The sequence below is a fragment of the Heptranchias perlo genome, chromosome 13 (assembly GCF_035084215.1).
Source record: "Heptranchias perlo isolate sHepPer1 chromosome 13, sHepPer1.hap1, whole genome shotgun sequence".
Classification (NCBI taxonomy): domain Eukaryota; kingdom Metazoa; phylum Chordata; class Chondrichthyes; order Hexanchiformes; family Hexanchidae; genus Heptranchias; species Heptranchias perlo.
Window position 1 is genome coordinate 633264 of NC_090337.1, and position 12374 is coordinate 645637.

The 12374-nt window shown below is 46.4% G+C and overlaps 1 protein-coding gene across 3 annotated transcripts in view; it reads right to left on the reverse strand.

Moving 5' to 3' along the window:
- The window catches only part of masp1 (MBL associated serine protease 1), a 409480-nt gene that overhangs the window by 82861 nt on the left and 314245 nt on the right, over positions 1 to 12374 (reverse strand). For 2 of the 3 annotated variants that reach the window (XM_067994819.1, XM_067994820.1), the window contains exon 11: positions 9492 to 9629. In XM_067994819.1, the coding sequence (XP_067850920.1) occupies positions 9492 to 9629 (138 nt within the window). Of the gene's footprint in view, positions 1 to 9491; positions 9630 to 12374 lie in introns of those variants that run through there. The other variant, XR_010965392.1, reaches the window with a different exon arrangement.

Consider the following 12374-nt stretch of genomic DNA (forward strand, 5'->3'; position numbering starts at 1 on the left):
CACCTGGGACACTAATTAATCTCCCAGGGGCAGTAACTGATCCACCTGGGACAGTAATTGATCCACCTGGGAAAGTAACTGATCTGCCTGGGACAGTAATTGATCTGCCTGGGACAGTAATTGCTCTACCTGGGACAGTAATTGATCGACCTGGGACAGTAACTGATCCACTTGGGACAGTAACTGATCCACCTGGGATAGTAACTGATCCACCTGGGACAGTAATTGATCCACCTGGGACAGTAACTGATCTACCTGGGACAGTAATTGATCCACCTGGGTCAGTAACTCATCTACCTGGGACAGTAACTGATGTACCTGGGACAGTAATTGAACCACCTGGGACAGTAACTGATCTACCTGGGACAGTATTTGATCCACCTGGGACACTAACTGATCTACCTGGGACAGTAACTAATGTACCTGGGACGGTAATTGATCTACCGGGTCAGTAATTGATCCACCTGGGACAGTAACTGATCTACCTGGGACAGTAATTGATCCACCTGGGGAAGTAACTGATCCACCAGGGACAGTAATTGATCCACCTGGGACAGTAACTGATCCACCTGGGGCAGTAACTGATCCACCAGGGACAGTAATTGATCCACCTGGGACAGTAATTGATCCACCTGGGACAGTAACTGATGTACCTGGGACAGTAATTGATCCACCTGGGACAGTAACTGATGTACCTGGGACAGTAATTGATCTACCTGGGTCAGTAATTAATCCACCTGGGACAGTAACTGATCTACCTGGGACAGTAACTGATCTACCTGGGACAGTAATTGATCCACCTGGGACAGTAACTGATCTACCTGGGACAGTAATTGATCTACTTTGGACAGTAATTAATCCACCTGGGACAGTAACTGATCCATCTGGGACAGTAACTGATCTACCTGGGACACTAATTAATCTACCAGGGGCAGTAACTGATCCACCTGGGACAGTAACTGATCTACCTGGGACAGTAATTGATCCACCTGGGACAGTAACTGATCTACCTGGGACAGTAATTGATCCACCTGGGACAGTAACTGATCTACCTGGGACAGTAATTGATCCACCTGGGACAGTAACTGATCTACCTGGGACAGTAACTGATGTACCTGGGACAGTAATTGATCCACCTGGCACAGTAACTGATCTACCTGGGACAGTAATTGATCCACCTGGGACACTAACTGATCTACCTGGGACAGTAACTAATGTACCTGGGACAGTAATTGATCTACCGGGTCAGTAATTGATCCACCTGGGACAGTAACTGATCTACCTGGGACAGTAATTGATCCACCTGGGACAGTAAGTGATCTACCTGGGACAGTAACTGATCTACCTGGGACAGTAACTGATCTACCTGGGACAGTAACTGATGTACCTGGGACAGATATTGATCCACCTGGGACAGTAATTGAACCACCTGGGACAGTAACTGATCTACCTGGGACAGTAATTGATCCACCTGGGACAGTAACTTATCTACCTGGGAAAGTAACTGATCCACCTGGGACAGTAACTGATCTACCTGGGACAGTAATTGATCCACCTGGGACAGTAATTGATCTACCTGGGACAGTAATTGATGTACCTGGGACAGTAATTGATCCACCTGGGACAGTAATTGATCTACCTGGGACAGTAACTGATGTACCTGGGACAGTAATTGATCCACCTGGGACAGTAATTGATCCACCTGGGACAGTAACTGATCCACCTGGGACAGTAATTGATCCACCTGGGACAGTAATTGATCCACCTGGGACAGTAACTGATCAGCCTGGGACAGTAATTGATCCACCTGGGACAGTAACTGATCCACCTGGGACAGTAACTGATCCACCTGGGGCAGTAATTGATCCGCCTGGGACAGTAACTGATCCACCTGGGACAGTAACTGATCTACCTGGGACAGTAACTGATCTACCTGGGACAGTAACTGATCTACCTGGGACAGTAATTGATCCACCTGGGACAGTAACCGATCCACCTGGGACGGTAACTGATCTACTTGGGACAGTAATTGATCCACCTGGGACATTAATTGATCTGCCTGGGACAGTAATTGATCCACCTGGGACAGTAATTGATCCACCTGGGGCAGGAATTGATCCACCTGGGACAGTAACTGATCTACCTGGGACAGTAATTGATCCACCTGGGACAGTAACTGATCTACCTGGGACAGTAATTGATCTACTTTGGACAGTAATTAATCCACCTGGGACAGTAACTGATCCAACTGGGACAGTAATTGATCCACCTGGGACAGTAACTGATCCAACTGGGACAGTAATTGATCTACCTGGGACAGTAACTGATCCACCTGGGACAGTAATTGATCCACCTGGGACAGTAATTGATCTACCTGGGACAGTAACTGATGTACCTGGGACAGTAATTGATCCACCTGGGACAGTAATTGATGTACCTGGGACAGTAACTGAGGTACCTGGGACAGTAATTGATCCACCTGGGAAAGTAATTGATCGACCTGGGATAGTAACTGATCCACCTCGGACAGTAATTGATCTACTTTGGACAGTAATTAATCCACCTGGGACAGTAACTGATCCACCTGGGACAGTAATTGATCCACCTGGGACAGTAATTAATCTACCTGGGACAGTAATTGATCCACCTGGGACAGTAACTGATCTACCTGGGACAGTAACTGATCTACCTGGGACAGTAATTGATCTACCTGGGTCAGTAACTGATCTACCTGGGACAGTAATTGATCTACTTTGGACAGTAATTGATCCACCTGGGACAGTAACTGATCTACCTGGGACAGTAATTGATCCACCTGGGACAGTAACTGATCTGCCTGGGACAGTAATTGATCCACCTGGGACAGTAACTGATCTACCTGGGATAGTAATTGATCTACTTTGGACAGTAATTAATCCACCTGGGACAGTAACTGATCTACCTGGGACTGTAACTAATGTACCTGGGACAGTAATTGATCTACCGGGTCAGTAATTGATCCACCTGGGACAGTAACTGATCTACCTGGGACAGTAATTGATCCACCTGGGACAATAACTGATCTACCTGGGACTGTAACTAATGTACCTGGGACAGTAATTGATCTACCGGGTCAGTAATTGATCCACCTGGGACAGTAACTGATCTACCTGGGACAGTAATTGATCCACCTGGGACAGTAAGTGATCTACCTAGGACAGTAATTGATCCACCTGGGACAGTAACTGATCTACCTGGGACAGTAACTGATGTACCTGGGACAGTAATTGATCTACCTGGGACAGTAACTGATGTACCTGGGACAGATATTGATCCACCTGGGACAGTAATTGATCCACCTGGGACAGTAACTGATGTACCTGGGACAGTAATTGATCCACCTGGGACAGTAACTGATCTACCTGGGAAAGTAACTGTTCCACCTGGGACAGTAACTGATCCACCTGGGACAGTAATTGATCCACCTGGGACAGTAATTGATCCACCTGGGACAGTAATTGATCCACCTGGGACAGTAATTGATGTACCTGGGACAGTAACTGATGTACCTGGGACAGTAATTGATCGACCTGGGACAGTAATTGATCTACCTGGGACAGTAACTGATGTACCTGGGACAGTAATTGATCGACCTGGGACAGTAATTGATCCACCTGGGACAGTAACTGATCTACCTGGGACAGTAACTGATGTACCTGGGACAGTAATTGATCCACCTGGCACAGTAACTGATCTACCTGGGACAGTAATTGATCCACCTGGGACACTAACTGATCTACCTGGGACAGTAACTAATGTACCTGGGACAGTAATTGATCTACCGGGTCAGTAATTGATCCACCTGGGACAGTAACTGATCTACCTGGGACAGTAATTGATCCACCTGGGACAGTAAGTGATCTACCTGGGACAGTAACTGATCTACCTGGGACAGTAACTGATCTACCTGGGACAGTAATTGATCTACCTGGGACAGTAACTGATGTACCTGGGACAGATATTGATCCACCTGGGACAGTAATTGAACCACCTGGGACAGTAACTGATCTACCTGGGACAGTAATTGATCCACCTGGGACAGTAACTTATCTACCTGGGAAAGTAACTGATCCACCTGGGACAGTAACTGATCTACCTGGGACAGTAATTGATCCACCTGGGACAGTAATTGATCTACCTGGGACAGTAATTGATGTACCTGGGACAGTAATTGATCCACCTGGGACAGTAATTGATCTACCTGGGACAGTAACTGATGTACCTGGGACAGTAATTGATCCACCTGGGACAGTAATTGATCCACCTGGGACAGTAACTGATCCACCTGGGACAGTAATTGATCCACCTGGGACAGTAATTGATCCACCTGGGACAGTAACTGATCAGCCTGGGACAGTAATTGATCCACCTGGGACAGTAACTGATCCACCTGGGACAGTAACTGATCCACCTGGGGCAGTAATTGATCCGCCTGGGACAGTAACTGATCCGCCTGGGACAGTAACTGATCCACCTGGGACAGTAACTGATCTACCTGGGACAGTAACTGATCTACCTGGGACAGTAACTGATCTACCTGGGACAGTAATTGATCCACCTGGGACAGTAACCGATCCACCTGGGACGGTAACTGATCTACTTGGGACAGTAATTGATCCACCTGGGACATTAATTGATCTGCCTGGGACAGTAATTGATCCACCTGGGACAGTAATTGATCCACCTGGGGCAGGAATTGATCCACCTGGGACAGTAACTGATCTACCTGGGACAGTAATTGATCCACCTGGGACAGTAACTGATCTACCTGGGACAGTAATTGATCTACTTTGGACAGTAATTAATCCACCTGGGACAGTAACTGATCCAACTGGGACAGTAATTGATCCACCTGGGACAGTAACTGATCCAACTGGGACAGTAATTGATCTACCTGGGACAGTAACTGATCCACCTGGGACAGTAATTGATCCACCTGGGACAGTAATTGATCTACCTGGGACAGTAACTGATGTACCTGGGACAGTAATTGATCCACCTGGGACAGTAATTGATGTACCTGGGACAGTAACTGAGGTACCTGGGACAGTAATTGATCCACCTGGGAAAGTAATTGATCGACCTGGGATAGTAACTGATCCACCTCGGACAGTAATTGATCTACTTTGGACAGTAATTAATCCACCTGGGACAGTAACTGATCCACCTGGGACAGTAATTGATCCACCTGGGACAGTAATTAATCTACCTGGGACAGTAATTGATCCACCTGGGACAGTAACTGATCTACCTGGGACAGTAACTGATCTACCTGGGACAGTAATTGATCTACCTGGGTCAGTAACTGATCTACCTGGGACAGTAATTGATCTACTTTGGACAGTAATTGATCCACCTGGGACAGTAACTGATCTACCTGGGACAGTAATTGATCCACCTGGGACAGTAACTGATCTGCCTGGGACAGTAATTGATCCACCTGGGACAGTAACTGATCTACCTGGGATAGTAATTGATCTACTTTGGACAGTAATTAATCCACCTGGGACAGTAACTGATCTACCTGGGACTGTAACTAATGTACCTGGGACAGTAATTGATCTACCGGGTCAGTAATTGATCCACCTGGGACAGTAACTGATCTACCTGGGACAGTAATTGATCCACCTGGGACAATAACTGATCTACCTGGGACTGTAACTAATGTACCTGGGACAGTAATTGATCTACCGGGTCAGTAATTGATCCACCTGGGACAGTAACTGATCTACCTGGGACAGTAATTGATCCACCTGGGACAGTAAGTGATCTACCTAGGACAGTAATTGATCCACCTGGGACAGTAACTGATCTACCTGGGACAGTAACTGATGTACCTGGGACAGTAATTGATCTACCTGGGACAGTAACTGATGTACCTGGGACAGATATTGATCCACCTGGGACAGTAATTGATCCACCTGGGACAGTAACTGATGTACCTGGGACAGTAATTGATCCACCTGGGACAGTAACTGATCTACCTGGGAAAGTAACTGTTCCACCTGGGACAGTAACTGATCCACCTGGGACAGTAATTGATCCACCTGGGACAGTAATTGATCCACCTGGGACAGTAATTGATCCACCTGGGACAGTAATTGATGTACCTGGGACAGTAACTGATGTACCTGGGACAGTAATTGATCGACCTGGGACAGTAATTGATCTACCTGGGACAGTAACTGATGTACCTGGGACAGTAATTGATCGACCTGGGACAGTAATTGATCCACCTGGGACAGTAATTGATCCACCTGGGACAGTAACTGATCCACTTGGGACAGTAATTGATCCACCTGGGACAGTTACTGATCCACCTGGGACAGTAATTGATCCACCTGGGACAGTAACTGATCTGCCTGGGACAGTAATTGATCTGCCTGGGACAGTAATTGATCCACCTGGGACAGTAACTGATCCACCTGGGACAGTAATTGATCCACCTGGGACAGTAACTGATCCGCCTGGGACAGTAACTGATCCACCTGGGACAGTAACTGATCTACCTGGGACAGTAACTGATCTGCCTGGGACAGTAATTGATCTGCCTGGGACAGTAACTGATCCACCTGGGACAGTGACTGATCTACTTGGGACAGTAATTGATCCACCTGGGACAGTAATTTATCCACCTGGGACAGTAATTGATCCACCTGGGACAGTAATTGATCTACCTGGGCAGAGGTTGGGGCAGGGGCTGGGATTGGGGTTGGGAGCATAGGAACAGGAGTAGGCCATTCAGCCCCTCGAGCCTGTTCCGCCATTCAGTGAGATCATGGCTGATCTGTGACCTAACTCCATATACCCACCATGGCCCCATATCCCTTAATACCTTCAGTTAACAAAAATCTATCAATCTCAGATTTGAAATTAACAATTGAGCATCAACTGCAGTTTGCGGAAGAGAGTTCCAAACTTCTCCCTCCCTTTTTGTGCAGAAGTGTTTCCGAACTTCACTCCTGAAAGTCCTGGCTCTAATTTTTAGGCTGTGTCCCCGAGTCCTAGACTCCCCAACCAGCGGAAATAGTTTCTCTCTATCTCCCCTATCAGTTCCCCTTAATATCTTGAAAACTTCAATCAAATCACTCCTTATTCTTCTAACTTCCAGGGAATACAACCCTAGTTTGAGTAATCGCTCCTCGTAATTTAACCATTAGGGTCTAGGCAGTATAGATAGAGAGAAACTGTTCCCATTGGTGGAAGGGTCAAGAACCAGAGGGCACAGATTTAAGGTGATTGGCAAAACAACCAAAGGTGACATGAGGAAAAACTTTTTTACGCAGCGAGTGGTTATGATCTGGAATGCACTGCCCGAGGGGGTGGTGGAGGCAGATTCAATCATGGCCTTCAAAAGGGAACTGGATAAGTACTTGAAAGGAAAAAATTTGCAGGGCTTCGGGGAAAGGGCGGGGAGTGGGACTAGCTGGATTGCTCTTGCATAGAGCCGGCACGGACTCGATGGGCCAAATGGCCTCCTTCCATGCTGTAACCTTTCTATGATTCTATGATTCTATGATTTTAACCCTTGGAGTCCAGGTATCATTCTAGTAAATCTACACTGCACTCTCTCCAAGGCCAATATATCCTTCCTAAGGTGTGGTGCCCAGAGCTGAACACAGTACTCCAGGTGTGGTCTAACCAGGGCTTTGTATATCTGTAGAATAACCTCTATCCCCTTGTATTCTAGCCCTTGAGATATAAAGGTCAGCATTCCATTAGCCTTTTTGATTATTTTCTGTACCTGTCCATGATAATTTAATGATCTATGTACATGGACCCTGAAGTTTCTTCGGGGCAGGGAGAGAAAGCACTGGATGGCTTTCTGAGCCTCAGTGCACAGCAGTGCCTCCTGCTGGTAGATGTGTGACTGCGAGTATTGAGTGAGGGCTGCATCGGCTTGGCTGTGAAGTGCCTGCTGACATTGACTGTGCTCAAAGAGGAATCATCCAGTGGATTGGTCACAGCGGCACAGAAGTGAGGAGAGGAGAATCTCAGCTGGGCTTTTCACACCTGATTTCAGTCCAACAACTCCTGCTGAATGGGGGAGAGATTCAGTTAGGCACAATCTCAGGCGTGAAATGGATGGGACGCTTGGAGGCTGGTCTGGAATTGGCCCTCGAGCCACATCATTGTCATTCTGGTGAGCTGTGGGCAACGGGCATTTGTCCCGATGGAGCTCACTGGTTTCAAGGGCAGCAACTTTGGCCTGCCCTTGGGCAGGTCTTGGAGGGGGAGGAGGAAAACGGGGGGTGGGGGGTTGAGTGGGGGAACGGGAGGGGGTGGGGGAACGGGATCAGGGTGGGAGAACATAAGAACATAAGAAATAGGAGCAGGAGTAGGCCAATCGGCCCCTCGAGCCTGCTTCGCCATTCAATAAGATCATTGCTGATCTGATCCTAACCTCAAATCTAAATTCATGTCCAATTTCCTGCCCGCTCCCCGTAACCCCTAATTCCCTTTAGTTCTTGGAAACTGTCTATTTCTGTTTTAAATTTATTTAATGATGTAGCTTCCACAGCTTCCTGGGGCAGCAAATTCCACAGACCTACTACCCTCTGAGTGAAGAAGTTTCTCCTCATCTCAGTTGTGAAAGAGCAGCCCCTTATTCTAAGATTATGCCCCCTAGTTCTAGTTTCACCCATCCTTGGGAACATCCTTACCGCATCCACCCGATCAAGCCCCTTCACAATCTTATATGTTTCAATAAGATCGCCTCTCATTCTTCTGAACTCCAATGAGTAGAGTCCCAATCTACTCAACCTCTCCTCATATGTCCACCCCCTCATCCCCGGGATTAACCAAGTGAACCTTCTTTGTACTGCCTCGAGAGCAAGTATGTCTTTTCTAACAGGAGGGAGTGAGTGGGTGTGGACTTTGTAGTGTTACGCAGTAGGTGCATGTGGGTCCGAGGGACACATTCCTGCTCCTTTGATAAATTCAATTCAAAAAGTTCCTCTTTGTTGGTGGCCCTTTAAGAAATGCTGGGTTAGGGGCACAGAAGAACCGGAGCAGGGCAGGCCCGACTCGGCTTGGTGCTGCCGAATACCCGAGTGGGAGCCTTAAACAGGTGTTAAGCCTCTCATTAGCATTAAGGCAGTTTCCAGAGCCGCCTGAATATTGCCCGAGCCAACATGGAGTCTCACGTATTTCAGGTCTCCTTGGGGTGTGGGACGTGGCCTCATGAAATTAGACTTTTCTGCCCCCATTTCATGCCGTAGAATCAAGCAAAACGGGGCCCAATTTCACCACTGTGAATGTTGAGTGCGATCCAGCTGTGATGCCCCTAGGTTGAATATCCTGCCAACATTTGCCGTCTAGACTTGTTTGAAGAACATTACTCAGGTGGGGTACTGCTTGGCAGTAAGTCCCATCGATCTGTATCAAAAAAAATGGTCAGTTCCTTCAGAGAGAAAGCAACAAATCATGAAACAAATGTTAGTTTCACTCACCAACTAAGGACCCTCCACAGAATGGAATGCCGTTCTTAGACATCATTGCAATCCATGGAGACGACCCCTTAGACACGACTTTCCCTTGCGCTATTTTGGGCTGGATTGATGACCTTCTTATCCGTGGCCTCCCACACACTAGAAATTTGCACAAAAAATTCGATTTTAAAATGAAAAATTAACTCAAAATAATGTGTTGAGACTTAGGAAATAACAAGACAAGCTTTTAGCCACAAGATTATTAACATCCCAGAGAAATTCACCCAAATGTCTGAGGCCCATTAAACTATCCAGGAATGGCTGACATGCACCTGTGGTGGGCAATTCACTACAAGTCAACGAGGCTGAAGTTTTGAGATGCCTGTCACATGCATTGAACTAAAAACTTACACTTTAAAGATGAACTCAGGCAATTGATGTCTGTGAGGGCAATGGTTAGACAGGCTTCGGCAGATATGAGTTAAAAAGCACCATGGTTAGTCTGTGTACATGTGTTACTGAGAGGTGTACCATGCCAGTCTGTGTACGTGTGTTACTGAGAGGTGTACCATGCCAGTCTGTGTACGTGTGTTACTGAGAGGTGTACCATGCCAGTCTGTGTACGTGTGTTACTGAGAGGTGTACCATGCCAGTCTGTGTACGTGTGTTACTGAGAGGACCGAGATGAGGAAACATTTCTTCACTCAGAGGGTTGTGAATCTTTGGAATTCTCTATCCCAGAGGGTTGTGGATGCTGAGTCATTGAGTATATTCAAAACTGAGATCGAAAGATTTTTGGACTCTAAGGGAATCAAGGGATATGGGGATCGGGCGGGAAAGTGGAGTTGAGGTTGAAGATCAGCCATGATCTGACTGATTGGCGGAGCAGGTTCGAGGGGTTGGATGTACGTACGTAACTCATTGGACATGAAGCTCTTTGTAACATCCTGAGAGATGTATAAATGCTCTGGATAATGCACATTCTTTCTTTTTTCTTAATAGTTGGCAAAGGTGAGGGTCTAGAGATTCAGGCTGTTGATCAAGAGAGCAAATCAATGAATGGGAATCGTCTGGTCAATGTGGGGAGTGAGTGACTGGGCACGAAGAGCCTACTCCTGCTCCTATTTCTTATGTTCTTAAGTACCATGCTAGTCTGTGTACGTGTGTTACTGAGAGGCCGTACCATGCTAGTCAGACAGATACAAAATATTTGTTTAATGTTTCTGCCATTTCCTGATTCCCCATTATAATTTCTCCTGTCTCAGCCTCTAAGGGACCGACATTTACTTTTACTACTCTCTTCATTTTTACATACTTGTAGGAGCTCTTACAATGTTACTGAGAGCACGTACAATGCTAGTCTGTTTACGTGTAGTACTAAGGAGAGATTGTACCATGCCATTTTGTGTACCTGTGTTACTGAGAGGGCATCATGTTAGTCTGTGTACGTGTTATTGAGAGCACGTACAACGCTAGTCTGTGTACGTGTGTTACTGAGAGAACGTACCATGCTCGTCTGTTTTTGTGTGTTACTGAGAGCACATACCATGTTAGTCTGTGTACATGCATTACTGAGAGAAAGTACCATGCTAGTCTGTGCACATGTGTTACTGAGAGAAAGTACCATGCTAGTCTGTGCACATGTGTTACTGAGAGAAAGTACCATGCTAGTCTGTGTACATGTGTTACTGAGAGAAAGTACCATGCTAGTCTGTGTACATGTGTTACTGAGAGAAAGTACCATGCTAGTCTGTGTACATGTGTTACTGAGAGAAAGTACCATGCTAGTCTGTGCACATGTGTTACTGAGAGGATGTACCATGCTAGTCTGTGTACATGTGTTACTGAGAGGACGTACCATGCTAGTCTGTGTACATGTGTTACTGAGAGAAAGTACCATGCTAGTCTGTGCACATGTGTTACTGAGAGGACGTACCATGCTAGTCTGTGTACATGTGTTACTGAGAGAAAGTACCATGCTAGTCTGTGTACATGTGTTACTGAGAGAAAGTACCATGCTAGTCTGTGCACATGTGTTACTGAGAGAAAGTACCATGCTAGTCTGTGCACATGTGTTACTGAGAGGACGTGCCATGCTAGTCTGTGTACATGTGTTACTGAGAGAAAGTACCATGCTAGTCTGTGTACATGTGTTACTGAGAGAAAGTACCATGCTAGTCTGTGTACATGTGTTACTGAGAGAAAGTACCATGCTAGTCTGTGTACATGTGTTACTGAGAGAAAGTACCATGCTAGTCTGTGTACATGTGTTACTGAGGAGAGGAAAGGTGAGCCAGATCAATATAACAAGTACTTCATGCCAGAGTAAAGGAATTAACTCACATCGGAATTGGAAATGCAAACGCAGCGCTCTCTCATTACCATGCACTGGGAAATGGGCAATGCAGTTCAGTTAGAAATGTTCATAAATCCTACTGTTTATCAACAGCAAGTTCCCAGTGTATATTATTCGACCCAAACAGTACAAAATTGTCCCTTTTTTTCCCAATTCCTCTTGTCCCACCATGTGATTCTCACCTTCACACCTCCTTCAGCAGCTCATGTAGCTGCGGCCATCTCTGCTCCCGTTGCTAATGGCACTTTATTAGTGGCTGATGACCTCCGTTACCAAGGTGACGTGTCCTTGTTTCCTCCTGACACCAGTGCTTAGTTATTTACCTACATAACAACAGTAACTGCACTCCAAAAAGTAACTCATTGGACATGAAGCTCTTTGTAACATCCTGAGAGATGTATAAATGCTCTGGATAATGCACATTCTTTCTTAATAGTTGGCAAAGGTGAGGGTCTAGAGATTCAGGCTGTTGATCAAGAGAGCAAATCAATGAATGGGAATCGTCTGGTCAATGTGGGGAGTGAGTGACTGGGCACAAATCTCATTAC